The sequence below is a fragment of the Macaca mulatta genome, chromosome 4 (genome assembly GCF_049350105.2).
Source record: "Macaca mulatta isolate MMU2019108-1 chromosome 4, T2T-MMU8v2.0, whole genome shotgun sequence".
In the NCBI taxonomy this organism is placed as follows: Eukaryota; Metazoa; Chordata; class Mammalia; order Primates; family Cercopithecidae; genus Macaca; species Macaca mulatta.
Genome location: NC_133409.1, coordinates 11,429,558 through 11,446,605, shown reverse-complemented (window position 1 = coordinate 11,446,605; position 17,048 = coordinate 11,429,558). Strand labels below are relative to the sequence as shown.

At 43.3% G+C, this 17,048-nt stretch overlaps 1 protein-coding gene across 12 annotated transcripts in view; it reads right to left on the bottom strand.

Annotated features, from left to right (window-relative positions):
• Positions 1-17,048, bottom strand: part of LPA (lipoprotein(a)) — a 185,552-nt gene that overhangs the window by 117,600 nt on the left and 50,904 nt on the right. For all 12 annotated transcript variants that reach the window (XR_013416145.1, XM_077999211.1, XM_077999216.1 and 9 more), the window contains 5 exons: positions 14,947-15,106; positions 10,910-11,091; positions 9,519-9,678; positions 5,314-5,495; positions 3,948-4,107 (listed from right to left, as the gene is read on the bottom strand). Coding sequence is in view for 11 of the 12 variants with exons in the window: in XM_077999211.1 (XP_077855337.1) it covers positions 3,948-4,107; positions 5,314-5,495; positions 9,519-9,678; positions 10,910-11,091; positions 14,947-15,106 (844 nt within the window). In the remaining variant the exon portion in view is untranslated. The remainder of the gene's footprint in view (positions 1-3,947; positions 4,108-5,313; positions 5,496-9,518; positions 9,679-10,909; positions 11,092-14,946; positions 15,107-17,048) is intronic.

Sequence of the window (17,048 nt, the reverse complement as noted above, 5' to 3'; positions counted from 1 at the left end):
GTGCGGCAACATGGTCGTTCCTGGTGCCTTTCTAATATACCCATTAAAAGTACCATATGATTGCCACAGCACGAATGGCTCTCAATCACTGATCCTCTCTGCACATTTCTCATACTTAAGAGATTATTACTATTTTTGTAAATCTAAAGGAGCAAACGCTTCCTAGAGGCACTGAGATAATGCATACACGTGGCCAAAACATGATCAGACTATTCTCCTTCTACCTTCTGCCCAATCCATCTCTCTGGAATCACTGGTACGCATTTTGACGCCTGTATTGTGCCATTGTTGATTCGCACACAAAGTATCTGTATCTGTCTAGTCTGCGTATCTCTCTCGGTAGGGCTTCATATTCTAAAGTGGGAGTTGCAACTAACATGTAGTTCTTCCGAGAAAACATGGCATCCAGAAGGACAGCCTTTCCAGGTCAACCTTCTCATACTATGTACTCAAAACGGAGTGAAAAGGCTCTACGTTTCACATGGAAACGCCTTGTGCGAATACTACTACGGTCTGTCATTCTCGTATCACGTGGGTCAAGTAGGTTTCTTTCCGCACCACTTCTCAAAGCTGCCCTGGAAAAGTTGCTCCCAGGCAGGATGCAGTATCTCTAGAATGGGTTCCTGGGCAGGACCTTCTCTCTTGCTCTCAATCTATCCTCTGCTGGCCGCAGCCACTCCGGGACTGAGGGAAAGCGGATGAGTTGAAAGAACAGTGGGACCCATGGCATCAAGGAAGACGGCAGGGTAGACTAAGAGATCTGAAGAGGTCGGACAGCTACGGAGGAGCAGAAAGCAATGAAGAAGGGGGCAAAGCAGGGGAGGACTTTGGGCTGCGGGGATCTTGAAGCATTCGCTCTTCCTTATGCCTCCCAAGAACCTTGCTCCAACCTCTCAGTATCCTCACATTCATGACCTGTGGCTGCCTGAGAAAATGGGAAATGTATTCTGGGCCATGGGGATCCAACACTCTCTCTCTAGAGACTCTACAATTGTGACCTAGTCTCAACCTCAGACCCTCCATTCCAGGAAGCTGGTTCAATCAGTAACTGGATGTATAAGAGCCCGAGCTCTTGTAAGACTTCTTTTTCTTCCATGGCTTCCCTCTTTGGAATGCATGGAATATTCTTATTATAACATAAACCTCAGAGGTCAAAACTGCGATTGCTCTAGGATTTGCAATATCCCTTCGAACCCACACAGTAACCTTTTATTAATATTACATACCATCGTGCATGAGGTAAGACACAGTGGTACACTTCCAATTATTACCTGCATGATTTATGCTACCTGTTCAACCTGTTACCTCTACATATGCTAAACTTAAACATAGTGCTATCATTCTGCTTCAAGCAGTCAACTCTCATTGAAAAAGACATAGAAATTTGATCAAGAAAATATTTTGCATTTACATCTATCTACATTTGCGAATTGCTGGATTCTACATTATGTGGGCTGCAGAAAGTTCCCTTCTTCTTCTATTCTTCTTCTATCTAATTCCTTCGGGTCACGTCTCTTGTTACATAAGGCTGCTCATTCCAAAGTCTGGCAGTTTCTGGTTGCTTTGTTTGGGGCAGTGCACAATATGCATTTATCCAACAGAGATCGTCATCAAGGCATTTTATTGCTGGATTCAGCATTCGTGGTGATCTCTTCTGGTTCCAGATTATCATTTTAATAATATTCCCTGGCATCCGGCTTCCAGTGTTTCTGAGGTGAACGCATTAGCAATTTGTATCACTGTACTTCTAGGAAGACACAGCTCTTTTTCCTCCACTTTCTCCTGAGATGTTTCTTCGTATTATGCCTGTGCCTTGTTACCTTCAAACTGTGATGTACAGAAGTACGACACACACGGTTTTTTCTGTTTGTTTGTTTGTTTGTATGTTTCTGAAATTTCCTATTTGATCCCTAGAGGTTCATGAAACCGTGATTTTGGTAACGTTCTTCATAATTGAAAAGTTATCAACCATCCTTGATTCCGGCACTTGCTTCTACTCCAAACTCCCTTGCTCTTTTCTGTGACTTGCTTCCCACATGCAATAAATCTTTTCATATTTTCCTACGTGTCTGTGAGGCTCGGTTGATTTCGTATTTCACTATTTCTCCAGGAGTGTCCTTGTGTGTGAGAGAAATTGTGAGATTTTGCGTGAGTCCGTGTACGGGTGTGTTTTGAATTTGGGTGTGTGTGTGTGTGTGTGTGTGTGTGTGTGTGTAACTAGTTCTGTAGGTTCTGTAGAATTGTGGTTTGGTTAGTTTTTTCTTCTGAAATGTCCAACTTGATCAGGTGGCCATGCAGTAATTTATTCATTTAAGACACACTGTTTTTATATTAGTTCTTTAATTTGATTTGGCTATTCTATACTGTTAATTTCTCTTGACATGACATCTGGTTTGTTTCATATTCATTTGTTTAAATATTTGAAATCGGTTGTCATAATGATATGTCAAATTTTCATGCAATTCTAATCATTTCTGTCATTTCTGAGCTTGTTTGTATGGCCTGATTTATTTCCTGGTTATGGATCACACGAAATGCTTTCCGACATGTAGTCAAAGTTTAAATTTAGGACTCACTCTCGGGGTACCTCATAGCTGAGCCAATTGACTTTCTTGTTTACTTGTAAAGAGACTTGAGATTTCCTCTCACTGGCAGTTCATTGACTTGGAAACCGATTTGATGCTTGGACACTCGCTTTTCAGCTATGAAAGGGGTTGTCTGCAGCTGACTGTATTCTCGGAATATCTTAATACCACTTTTAAATTATGGCTGTTCTGGGGTCTCCACGGAATTCGCAACATGTTCTGTGAGGACTCTCCCGTCTAGCTGGTAAGAACTCCAGTCTCCCACAGTGCTATGTGATCTCTGTCTTCTTTATTGAGCTTGCTGTTCTCTTGTAGCTGCTGTTCCTCAGTAAATGTTCTTTGCCATACTTTCTTGTGGAACATTTTCTGTGCACATGCAGCGTCATGTCAGGCCAACAACTGGAGGAGACTTCTATGCGTAGTTGTAGAGCTCCTTTCCTCCACAAACCAGGTCTTATTTCTGCCAGACCTAGAAAGTTTTAGCTACCGGAATCATCCCAAACGCCAATCCCTCCGTTACCTTCAGCAAGATGGCTACAGTCTGCTTGGGCTCCATCTCCTTGCTACTCACTGCAGGAAGGCTATCCAGGAAGAAAGCCAAGGCATCTATGGAGTTGAGCTCATCACTGCCCCTCTCTCAATACGCTAGGGCCTCTACCATTTCCTCTCCCACATGGAGAAACCATTTCTCCATGTCTTTTGTAGTCGCTGCTGGCCAAAAAATTGGCCCTGGGGTGCTCAGACCCAGGCTTCTGTCCATCTCCCCATCCCTTTTGCTTTTCAGCATCCGTCTCTTTTCAGCATCACTCTCATCTGCCTTCCTGCCTTGGCTCTTCTCTTGCTGCGAACCCGTATCCCTTCAGGCCACTGGTACTTAAGGCCGAGTGTTTCCCTCCCCCATTGGAGTTTACACAGACGTAGAAAGAGATACATTTACCTGTCCATAAATAAGCACCTATCTTTCCTCATGAGCCCAGACAGAAAAGGCAAACACAACCTTCCCTTCAGGAATTGGAAGTCAGAATAACAGAATTCCAATTGGAAAGTCTTCATTGACCCTTAGTGGGTGTTGTGGAAGGGTAATCTAAGTGTTTGGTCGTTTGCCATTCTGACTTTCTTCATCATGTGATGTCCTCGCCTCCAGATGTCCCTTCTGCTCCATAAAACTAGGAGGAAGGAGAGGCAGCTTAACAGTTCTCTTCTCTCAGACCCGTAGCTCCAAGGCAATCATCCTGAGACATTTTGCTACGCCATCTGTGTCTGACACAAGTTGAGTTCGGAGAACTCAGCTTGAAGCACGTCTCTTCTAACAGAAACTTCAGTTGACCCTTTCTTCTCTTACGGTAAAGAACAAAGACATACCCATTTGGGTAGTTTTCCGGGGTCCGACTATGAGAGTGCGGTGTCATAGATGACCAAGCTTGGCAGGTTCTTCCTGTCACAGTGGTGAAGTATGTGCCTCGATAACTCTGTCCATTACCGTGGTAGCACTCCTGCACCCCAGGCCTTTGCTCAGTCGGTGCTGAAAGGAAAACAGAAGAAATCAAGCTGAGGATCTCTGAGAACAGACATACATGTGAAGCCACTGATGACACAACCAGGAAGGAGTCTATGAGAATTACGACCGTACTCTTTTCCTTATCCGTAGACCGAGGGCTGTGAGAAAACCAACCAACAAACCAACACCAAAGCAACAGATTCCTACCATTCTAGAACCGTAGTCAGTTCTTGGAAATATTTCACCTGCAACCTTAGAGAAACACAACAGATCAGACTGCTCTCCTCATTGGAAAGTGCGCTCACGAGCAACCACCTTTCTGGGAAACTCTACTGAATGGGGCAGGATCGAGCAAAGGGCACTGCATTTGGCAATGCGGGCTGCAGGTGGTAATCGGCTGTCGGGGACAGAGGCGGGGACAGGTATGTTTCCCTAGACCGTTGTTCATGAAAGCCAAGGCCTTTGGCTTCCGGGCCATGGGGCAGAAAACGGTCCTCTATATCTGACTGAAGGCAACGACACTTTGCTTCTCAGGGATGTGTGCAGGCCAAAAGCTTATTCCTTTGGAGGAGAGAGGGAATCCTCTCGTGCCCCGCATCCTGAATTGCAATAAAGGAGAAGTCTACTACTCTTTCTCTCCAGACCCCTCCCAGGTACAAGTGCCATCACAAAGAGGTTTAAGAACACTGAGAAATCACTCCCTTCAAAGCCTAGGGCTGCAGAGCCTTAGAGCATTGGGAGCTCATGTACTGCTCCACAGACCCAGGGCGATATGGAATTAAGGAAGCCCTGTTAGGTTTCTCGAGGGCGACAGGCTCCAGAGTCATATTTCTCGGAATCTGCAATGCGGAAGATTGCACCCAATGCTGTCTACTTGAAGCAATCCCTGGAAATGCTTCCTGGCTTGGAAAGAGTCACACACCTCAGAGCATGTCACAATAAAAATGTTGGCTAAGACACTGAGATAGTCCGTTTTACAACCAGGTGACTTGTGCAGGCAATCACCCTGGAGGGTTTGGGCCCAGCCTAAAGACACAGCCCACCCACGTTGTACCAGAAATCACTCCGCTGACTGCCCCAGAGAGTGCACGCAGGCTTCCTCCTACATGGCAGAACTCAGTCAACACTCGAGCATCCGTGGACCATTGAAAGCTGCCGCACCACTGGGAATTTCCATGGCTTTTCATCCCAGCTTCTAAGCGTGTAGACGTCTGGCCACAGGCTCCTTACCTTGTTCGGAAGGAGCCTCTAGGCTTGGAACCGGGGTGACATTCGGAGGTGCGACGGCAGTCCCTTCTGCGTCTGAGCATTGTGTCAGGTTGCAGTACTCCCACCTGACATTGGGATCCATCGTATAACAATAAGGGGCTGCCACAGGATCTGGATTCCTGCAGTAGTTCCTGATCAAGCCACTGGAAATTCCAAAACGATACGTGTCACAAGAGGTGGGACACTATGCACGGGGACGCCACACCGTCTCCTTTGTGCGGCAACATGGTCGTTCCTGGTGCCTTTCTAATATACCCATTAAAAGTACCATATGATTGCCACAGCACGAATGGCTCTCAATCACTGATCCTCTCTGCACATTTCTCATACTTAAGAGATTATTACTATTTTTGTAAATCTAAAGGAGCAAACGCTTCCTAGAGGCACTGAGATAATGCATACACGTGGCCAAAACATGATCAGACTATTCTCCTTCTACCTTCTGCCCAATCCATCTCTCTGGAATCACTGGTACGCATTTTGACGCCTGTATTGTGCCATTGTTGATTCGCACACAAAGTATCTGTATCTGTCTAGTCTGCGTATCTCTCTCGGTAGGGCTTCATATTCTAAAGTGGGAGTTGCAACTAACATGTAGTTCTTCCGAGAAAACATGGCATCCAGAAGGACAGCCTTTCCAGGTCAACCTTCTCATACTATGTACTCAAAACGGAGTGAAAAGGCTCTACGTTTCACATGGAAACGCCTTGTGCGAATACTACTACGGTCTGTCATTCTCGTATCACGTGGGTCAAGTAGGTTTCTTTCCGCACCACTTCTCAAAGCTGCCCTGGAAAAGTTGCTCCCAGGCAGGATGCAGTATCTCTAGAATGGGTTCCTGGGCAGGACCTTCTCTCTTGCTCTCAATCTATCCTCTGCTGGCCGCAGCCACTCCGGGACTGAGGGAAAGCGGATGAGTTGAAAGAACAGTGGGACCCATGGCATCAAGGAAGACGGCAGGGTAGACTAAGAGATCTGAAGAGGTCGGACAGCTACGGAGGAGCAGAAAGCAATGAAGAAGGGGGCAAAGCAGGGGAGGACTTTGGGCTGCGGGGATCTTGAAGCATTCGCTCTTCCTTATGCCTCCCAAGAACCTTGCTCCAACCTCTCAGTATCCTCACATTCATGACCTGTGGCTGCCTGAGAAAATGGGAAATGTATTCTGGGCCATGGGGATCCAACACTCTCTCTCTAGAGACTCTACAATTGTGACCTAGTCTCAACCTCAGACCCTCCATTCCAGGAAGCTGGTTCTATCAGTAACTGGATGTATAAGAGCCCGAGCTCTTGTAAGACTTCTTTTTCTTCCATGGCTTCCCTCTTTGGAATGCATGGAATATTCTTATTATAACATAAACCTCAGAGGTCAAAACTGCGATTGCTCTAGGATTTGCAATATCCCTTCGAACCCACACAGTAACCTTTTATTAATATTACATACCATCGTGCATGAGGTAAGACACAGTGGTACACTTCCAATTATTACCTGCATGATTTATGCTACCTGTTCAACCTGTTACCTCTACATATGCTAAACTTAAACATAGTGCTATCATTCTGCTTCAAGCAGTCAACTCTCATTGAAAAAGACATAGAAATTTGATCAAGAAAATATTTTGCATTTACATCTATCTACATTTGCGAATTGCTGGATTCTACATTATGTGGGCTGCAGAAAGTTCCCTTCTTCTTCTATTCTTCTTCTATCTAATTCCTTCGGGTCACGTCTCTTGTTACATAAGGCTGCTCATTCCAAAGTCTGGCAGTTTCTGGTTGCTTTGTTTGGGGCAGTGCACAATATGCATTTATCCAACAGAGATCGTCATCAAGGCATTTTATTGCTGGATTCAGCATTCGTGGTGATCTCTTCTGGTTCCAGATTATCATTTTAATAATATTCCCTGGCATCCGGCTTCCAGTGTTTCTGAGGTGAACGCATTAGCAATTTGTATCACTGTACTTCTAGGAAGACACAGCTCTTTTTCCTCCACTTTCTCCTGAGATGTTTCTTCGTATTATGCCTGTGCCTTGTTACCTTCAAACTGTGATGTACAGAAGTACGACACACACGGTTTTTTCTGTTTGTTTGTTTGTTTGTATGTTTCTGAAATTTCCTATTTGATCCCTAGAGGTTCATGAAACCGTGATTTTGGTAACGTTCTTCATAATTGAAAAGTTATCAACCATCCTTGATTCCGGCACTTGCTTCTACTCCAAACTCCCTTGCTCTTTTCTGTGACTTGCTTCCCACATGCAATAAATCTTTTCATATTTTCCTACGTGTCTGTGAGGCTCGGTTGATTTCGTATTTCACTATTTCTCCAGGAGTGTCCTTGTGTGTGAGAGAAATTGTGAGATTTTGCGTGAGTCCGTGTACGGGTGTGTTTTGAATTTGGGGGTGTGTGTGTGTGTGTGTGTGTGTGTGTGTGTGTGTAACTAGTTCTGTAGGTTCTGTAGAATTGTGGTTTGGTTAGTTTTTTCTTCTGAAATGTCCAACTTGATCAGGTGGCCATGCAGTAATTTATTCATTTAAGACACACTGTTTTTATATTAGTTCTTTAATTTGATTTGGCTATTCTATACTGTTAATTTCTCTTGACATGACATCTGGTTTGTTTCATATTCATTTGTTTAAATATTTGAAATCGGTTGTCATAATGATATGTCAAATTTTCATGCAATTCTAATCATTTCTGTCATTTCTGAGCTTGTTTGTATGGCCTGATTTATTTCCTGGTTATGGATCACACGAAATGCTTTCCGACATGTAGTCAAAGTTTAAATTTAGGACTCACTCTCGGGGTACCTCATAGCTGAGCCAATTGACTTTCTTGTTTACTTGTAAAGAGACTTGAGATTTCCTCTCACTGGCAGTTCATTGACTTGGAAACCGATTTGATGCTTGGACACTCGCTTTTCAGCTATGAAAGGGGTTGTCTGCAGCTGACTGTATTCTCGGAATATCTTAATACCACTTTTAAATTATGGCTGTTCTGGGGTCTCCACGGAATTCGCAACGTGTTCTGTGAGGACTCTCCCGTCTAGCTGGTAAGAACTCCAGTCTCCCACAGTGCTATGTGATCTCTGTCTTCTTTATTGAGCTTGCTGTTCTCTTGTAGCTGCTGTTCCTCAGTAAATGTTCTTTGCCATACTTTCTTGTGGAACATTTTCTGTGCACATGCAGCGTCATGTCAGGCCAACAACTGGAGGAGACTTCTATGCGTAGTTGTAGAGCTCCTTTCCTCCACAAACCAGGTCTTATTTCTGCCAGACCTAGAAAGTTTTAGCTACCGGAATCATCCCAAACGCCAATCCCTCCGTTACCTTCAGCAAGATGGCTACAGTCTGCTTGGGCTCCATCTCCTTGCTACTCACTGCAGGAAGGCTATCCAGGAAGAAAGCCAAGGCATCTATGGAGTTGAGCTCATCACTGCCCCTCTCTCAATACGCTAGGGCCTCTACCATTTCCTCTCCCACATGGAGAAACCATTTCTCCATGTCTTTTGTAGTCGCTGCTGGCCAAAAAATTGGCCCTGGGGTGCTCAGACCCAGGCTTCTGTCCATCTCCCCATCCCTTTTGCTTTTCAGCATCCGTCTCTTTTCAGCATCACTCTCATCTGCCTTCCTGCCTTGGCTCTTCTCTTGCTGCGAACCCGTATCCCTTCAGGCCACTGGTACTTAAGGCCGAGTGTTTCCCTCCCCCATTGGAGTTTACACAGACGTAGAAAGAGATACATTTACCTGTCCATAAATAAGCACCTATCTTTCCTCATGAGCCCAGACAGAAAAGGCAAACACAACCTTCCCTTCAGGAATTGGAAGTCAGAATAACAGAATTCCAATTGGAAAGTCTTCATTGACCCTTAGTGGGTGTTGTGGAAGGGTAATCTAAGTGTTTGGTCGTTTGCCATTCTGACTTTCTTCATCATGTGATGTCCTCGCCTCCAGATGTCCCTTCTGCTCCATAAAACTAGGAGGAAGGAGAGGCAGCTTAACAGTTCTCTTCTCTCAGACCCGTAGCTCCAAGGCAATCATCCTGAGACATTTTGCTACGCCATCTGCGTCTGACACAAGTTGAGTTCGGAGAACTCAGCTTGAAGCACGTCTCTTCTAACAGAAACTTCAGTTGACCCTTTCTTCTCTTACGGTAAAGAACAAAGACATACCCATTTGGGTAGTTTTCCGGGGTCCGACTATGAGAGTGCGGTGTCATAGATGACCAAGCTTGGCAGGTTCTTCCTGTCACAGTGGTGAAGTATGTGCCTCGATAACTCTGTCCATTACCGTGGTAGCACTCCTGCACCCCAGGCCTTTGCTCAGTCGGTGCTGAAAGGAAAACAGAAGAAATCAAGCTGAGGATCTCTGAGAACAGACATACATGTGAAGCCACTGATGACACAACCAGGAAGGAGTCTATGAGAATTACGACCGTACTCTTTTCCTTATCCGTAGGCCGAGGGATGTGAGAAAACCAACCAACAAACCAACACCAAAGCAACAGATTCCTACCATTCTAGAACCGTAGTCAGTTCTTGGAAATATTTCACATGAAACCTTAGAGAAACAGAACAGATCAGACTGCTTCTCATTGGAAAGTGCGCTCACGGGCAAGCAACTTTCTGGGAAACTCTACTGAATGTTCATGAGTAGGATGGCGCAGGATCGAGCAAAGGGCACTGCATTTGGCAATGCGGGCTGCAGGGGGTAATTGGCTGTCAGGGGCAGAGGCAGGGACATTCATGGAAATTTTTCATGTTTCCCTAGACCGTTGTTCATGAAAGCTAAGGCCTTTGGCTTCCGGGCCATCGGGCAGAAAACGGTCCTCTCTATCTGACTGAAGGCAAACACACTTTGCTTCTCACGGATGTGTGCCGGTCAAAAGCTTATTCCTCTGGAGGAGAGAGGGAATCCTCTCATGGTCAGCATCCTGAATTGCAATAAAGGAGAAGTCTACTACTCTTTCTCTCCAGACCCCTCTCAGGTACAAGTGCCATCAGAAAGAATTTAAGAACACTGAGAAATCACTCCCTTCAAAGCCTAGGGCTGCAGAGCCTTAGAGCATTGGGAGCTCATGCCCTGCTCCACAGACCCAGGGCGATATGAAATTAAGGAAGCCCTGTTAGGTTTCTCGAGGGCGACAGGCTTCAGAGTCATATTTCTCGGAATCTGCAATGCTGAAGATTGCACCCAATGCTGTCTACTTGAAGCAATCCCTGGAAATGCTTCCTGGCTTGGAAAGAGTCACACACCTCAGAGCATGTCACAATAAAAATGTTGGCTAAGACACTGAGATAGTCCGTTTTACAACGAGGTGACTTGTCCAGGCGATCACCCTGGAGGGTTTGGGCTCATCCTAAAGACACAGCCCACCCACGTTGTACCAGAAATCACTCCACTGGCTCCCCCAGAGAGTGCGCGGAGGCCTCCTCCTACATGGCAGAACTCAGTCAACACTCGAGCATCCGTGGACCATTGAAAGCTGCCGCACCACTGGGAATTTCCATACCTTTTCATCCCAGAGTCTAAGCGTGTAGATATCTGGCCATAGGCTCCTTACCTTGTTCGGAAAGAGCCTCTAGGCTTGGAACCGGGGTGACATTCGGAGGTGCGACGGCAGTCCCTTCTGCATCTGAGCATTGTGTCAGGTTGCAGTACTCCCACCTGACATTGGGATCCATCGTATAACAATAAGGGGCTGCCACAGGATCTGGATTCCTGCAGTAGTTCCTGATCAAGCCACTGGAAATTCCAAAACGATACATGTCACAAGAGGTGGGACACCATGCAGAGGCACCCCACACCGTCACCTTTGTGCTGCAGCAAGGTCATTACCGATGCCTTTTTCATATACCTTTTAAAAGTACCATATGACTGCCACAAGCACAAATGGGTCTCAATCGCTAATTCTCTCTGCACATTTCTCTTAGTTAATAGATTATTATGATTTTTTTAAAATCTAAAGTAGAAAATGCGTCTTAGAGACACTGAGATAATGCATACACGTGGCCAAAAAATGATCAGACTATTCACCTTCTGCCATCTGCCCAATCTATCTCTCTGGAATTACTGGTATGGATTTTGACATCTGTATTGTGCCATTGTTTATTCACATACAGAAGTATCTGTATCTGTCTAGCTTTCCCTCTCTCTCTCGGTAGGACTTCACATTCTAATGTGGGAGATGCAACTAACACGTAGTTCTTCAGAGAAAACATGGCATCCAGAAGGATAACCTTTCCAGGTCAACCTCCACACACTAGGTACTCAATACATAGTGAAAAGGCTCTACGTTTCACATGGAAATGCATTGTGCAAATAGTATGTCTGGCATTCCCATATCACGTGTGTCATGTAGGTTTATCTCTGCAACACTTCTCAAAGCTGCCCTGGAAAACTTGCTCCCAGGCAGGATGCAGTATCTCTAGAATGGGTTCCTCGGCAGGACCTTCTCTCTTGCTCTCAATCTATCCTCTGCTGGCCGCAGCCACTGTGGGACTGAGGGAAAGCGGATGAGTTGAAAGAACAGTGGGACCCATGGCATAAAGGAAGACGGCAGGGTAGACTAAGAGATCTGAAGAGGTTGGTCAGCTACAGAGGAGCAGAAAACAATGAAGAAGGGGGCAAAGCAGGGGAGGACTTTGGGCTGCGGGGATCTTGAAGCATTCGCTCTTCCTTATGCCTCCCGAGTATGTTGCTCCAATCTCTCAGTATCCTCACATTCATGACCTGTGACTGCCTGAGGAATTAGGAAACGTGTTATGGTCCATGGGGATCCAACACTCCCTCTCTCGAGATTCTACAGTTGTGACCTAGTCTCAACCCCAGACCCTCCATTCCAGGAAGCTCGTTCAATCAGCAACTGGATGTATAAGAGCCTGAACTCTTGAAAGGCTTCCTTTTCTTCCTTGGCTTCGCTCTTTGGAACGCATGGAATATTCTCATTACACCTGAAACCTCAGATTTCCAAACTTTGTGATTGTTCTAGGATTTGCCATATCCCTTTGAACCCACATAGTAACCTTTTATTAATATTACATACCCTCGTGCATGAGGAAGGAACTTACAGTGCTACACTTCCCATTATTCCCTACATGATTTATGTTACCTGTTCAAATTTTTACTTCTACATATGCTAAAGTTAAATATATTTGTATCATTTTGCTTCAAGTAGTCAATTCTCATTTAAAAAGTTATAGAAATTTGATCAAGAACACATTCAGCATTTTCCTCTACATTTGTGAATTTCTAGGTTCTTCACTAGGTGGGCTGCAGAAAATTCCGTTGTTTTACTATTCTTCTACATTATCCCTTCAGGTCACCTCTCTTGTTACATGAGCCTGCTGATTTCGAATTCTTACAGTTTCTGGGTTCTTTCTTTAGGGGAGTGCACAATATGCATTTATCCAACATGTATGATCTTTAAGGCATTTTATTTCTGGATGTAGTCTTCTCAGTTGAGCTCTTCCTTCTTATGTTTATTATTTTAATGTTATTATCTTGTTCCTGGGTTGCAGTGTTTCTGATGTGGTCACATTAATCATTTGTATCACTGTTCCCCTAGCAAGACACAGATTTTTGTTTTTCCTGTTCCTTATGAGATTTTTCTGTGTATTATGTCTTTGCCCTCTGACAGTTGAACTGCCTTATACCCAGTGGCATCTTATAATTTTCATTTTAGAAATTATTTTTCTGATCCATTGAGCTTCTCGAGTCTGTGATTTTTAAATGTTCTTTATATTTGGAAAGTGTTCAGTCATTCTTGCTTTTGGTATATATTTCTGTTCCAATCTCCTTCCCCCTTTCTGTGACTTGCTTCCCACATGTAGGAAATCTTTTTATGTTTTCCTTCACGTCTGTGTGGCTCGGTTGATTTCATTTTTCAGCATTTGTGGATGTGTGTGTGTTTGTAAGCTTATACATGTTTGAGTGTGTCTGCATGCGTGTGTTTTGTGTGTGTATCTGGTTCTGTAGGTTCTATGCAATTATTTTTCATTTACTTTTTTCTTCTGAAATATCTATCTCGATGGGGAGGCCATCCAGTAGTTTTTTCCTTTAAGACATATCTCTTAGTCATTCTTTTTTTGATTTGGCTCTTTATATTGTTTCTGTCTCTGGATAAGGTATCTGTTTCACTCCATATTCTAAACATTTCTGTCTCTTCTGGATCTGTTTGTATTGACTGATTTTTCTCCTGCTCCTGGGTCACACTAAAAGGTTTCTATGTGTACTCAAGTTTTATATTTAGGCTTCGCATTGTGGATACTGCATAACTGAGCCACTTGACTTTGATGTTTACCTCTGATGGTTGAGTTTTCCTCTCACAGGCAATTCATTGACTTGGACATCATTCTGATGCTTGGAGACTTGCTTTTCACCTTTGCTATTGTTTGTCTGGAGCCGCCTTTATTGTAAGAATATATTAATTCTACTCCTGAAGTATGGCTTTTCCTGGGTCTCTACTGAATGCCCAAGATGTTCAGTGAAGTCTCTCTCCTTTGTCTGGTCCGAATTCCAATATCCCTTATTGCTATTTGAGCTCTGTCATATTTATTGAGCTCACTGTTCTATTGTAGTTGCTATTCTTCCATAGATGTTATTTGCCCTACTTTCTTGTGGACCTATTTTCTGTGTACATGCAGCTTCATGTTTAGCCAACGACTCGAGGAGACTTCTATGCATATTCCTAGAGCTCCTTTCCTCCACAAATCTGTTCTCATTCTTAGCAGGCCTAGAAAATCCTAGCCACCTGAATAATCCCAAACTATAATGTCTCTCCTCTCTTCAGCAAGATGGCTACAGTTCTTTTGGGCTCCATCTCTTGCTCTTTGGTGCAGAAAGGGCATCCAGGAAGAAAACCAGTGCATCTGTTGAGTTGATCTCATTGTTCTCTCTCTCGCAATATTCTTGGTCCTCTACTGTCTATTGTACAACATGTGGATATCATTTTTTCTTGTCTTTGGTAGTCACTTATGTGTGAAAGACTGGCCATGGTGTGGTCAGAATCCAGCTTCTATCTTCCCACACTTTTTAGTTTTTCACATCTGTCTCATTGCTTACTTTCATCTGCCTTCTTGTCTTTGCTTTTCTCTTCCTGGCAACTCATATTCCTTCAGACCACCGCTGCTCAGGACCCAGGGTGTTTCTACCCATTGGAATAGACACAGATACAGAAAAATACCATTTCTCCATAGAGATGCACATATAATTTCCTTGTTAGCCAAGACAGAAAAGGCCAACACAACCTTCACTTCAAGAATTGGAGATTAGAATGATAGAATTTCAAGAGGTAAAGATCACATTGACCTTTAGTGAGTGTTGTTGAAGCTGACTCTGTGTAAACATTCCGATTTTCCATTATTGTGACCTCACCACCTCCAGATATTCTCCTGATTTTATCAAACTCTTAGGAAAGAGAGCCAGCTTAACATTTCTCTTCTGTCAGACTCTTTGCTCAAAGTAATGTTCCTCACACATTTTGCCATGCATTCTGTGCGTGAGAAAAATTTAGTTGTAAGAAGTTAGCTTGATGTACACCTTTTCTAAGACAAATTTTACTTGGACCTTGTTTTGCTTACTGTAAGATTAATGACATACGCATTTGGGTAGTTTTCTGTGGTTCTATTATGCTGATGTGGTTCCATAGATGACCAAGCTTGGCAGGTCCTTCCTGTGACAGTGGTGGAGGATGTGCCTTGATAACTCTGTCCATCACCATGGTAGCAATCCTGGACCACATGGCTTTGCTCAGGTAGTGCTAAAATTAAAACAGAAAAAATCAAGCTGAATAGTTCTTAGAACAGAAAAACATGTGAAGTCATTTATGACACAAACAGGAAAAAGTCTTTGAGAATTATGACCATTCTGTTCTTGATTAGCAGGCAGAGAGATGTGCAAAAAGCCCAAGGAATAGATTCATAGCATTCTGGAACTTTATTTAGTTCTTAGAAATATTTCATTTAAAGGTTTAGAGGAAGTTAACATATCAGAATTCTTCTCACCAGAAACTATGCTCACGTGCAAGCTCTTTTTTAGAAATCTCTTCTTAATGTTCATGAGGAACACAGGACAGGAGAGACTAGAAAGAGATACATTTGGCACTGCAAGCTGTAGGTGGTGATTGGCTGTCAGGGTCAAATGTGAAAACCTTGCACGATTCCCTAGACCATTACTCAGAAAAGCCAAAGCCTTAAGCTTCTGGGCAATGGGGGAGAAAATGGTTCTGCATCTAGAACTGCAGGCAAAGCCCTTCACTTCTCAGGGATAGGTAGATGATCAAATCTTATTTTCTTAGAGGAGAGACAGGAAATTTTCTTGTGCCCAGCATCCTGCATTGCAACGTAGCAGACATCTGCTACTCTTTCTCTCCAAACCTACCACACGTTCAAGTTCCATCCGAATAAGGCACAAGAACACTGAGAATGCATTCCCTTCAAAGCCTAGGTGTGCACAACTTGACTAAGACTGAAGTGGCTCCAGGAGATACAGCATTTGTTTATTTCCACCAAAGATTGAGCATTCATTAACGAGAAACAGCAGTTTCAATGGGGTTAGATTATGTGTATGAAGATATCCCATCTGTAGTGCAGGGATGCAGCGACTGCTAAAATCTAAGAATAGACAGGAACACTGAGAAAATTCTTCCACACCCCAGGCCCCACTCTAAGCAAAAGATAGCAGCAGCCCATCACTGGAGGAATTTAAACCTGTGGTGCATTTAAGATAAAAGCAACAAGCACAAATGCCAAATTCAGTTCAACTAGTGACTAGATTGACTCAATTGACCACAAAACATATTTTCAGGAGAAGATGGGTGCCCATTTCAAAGCATAAATAATATTTACTGCAATCTCTACTCTTCTTCTATTTATGATACCCAGTGGTTGATTAAATAATTACAAGACACACCAAAAACTCAAGAGGGAAGATAAGCCACTGTTAAATAATAAAGCAATCAAGACAGACAGACTCAGAAAAGACACCATCTGGAAACTATCAGTTTGGGTTTGTCTGATACCTATGTTAATATGTTAAAGAATATTTTGGTAAAGGTGGACAATATCCATGGATAGGTGGAGAATTTCAGCAAAGAGATGGAAACTATAGAAAAGAGTAACATGAAAGTGCTAGTAAGAGATTTATAATATCAGAGATGAAGAATTCTCTGAAGGCACTGAGGAGCCAACTAGACACAACTAACAAAACAATCAATAAACTTGAACATAGTTTACTAGAACTTATCCAAACCAACACAGATACAAAAAAAAAAAAAATTCCTGACCAAAAAAAGCAGAACAAGCATATAAGGTTTATGAAACTACATGAATGATCTAACATTTGAATACTTACAGTCCCAAAAGAAGAATACAGAGAGAGAGAAGTGGGAAAAAAAAAAAAAAAAAAAAAAAAAAAAACAGCAGAACAGATAATGGCTATGAATTTTATAAAAACAATAAAAATCAACAATCTGCAAATCCAAGGAGCTCAGGGAACCTCAAGCAGAATAAATATGAAAAATTAATAATAAATAAATCATAGTCAAACTGTTGAAAAACAATGAGAGTATCTTAAAGGCAGTCAGAGAAAAAGGAACTATTGAATACAAAGAAACAAAGATCAGATTTCTAGTCAGAAACTATTCAAAACAGATAATGGAACATCATTGTTAAAGTGATACAAGGAATGAAACTCTCAACCCA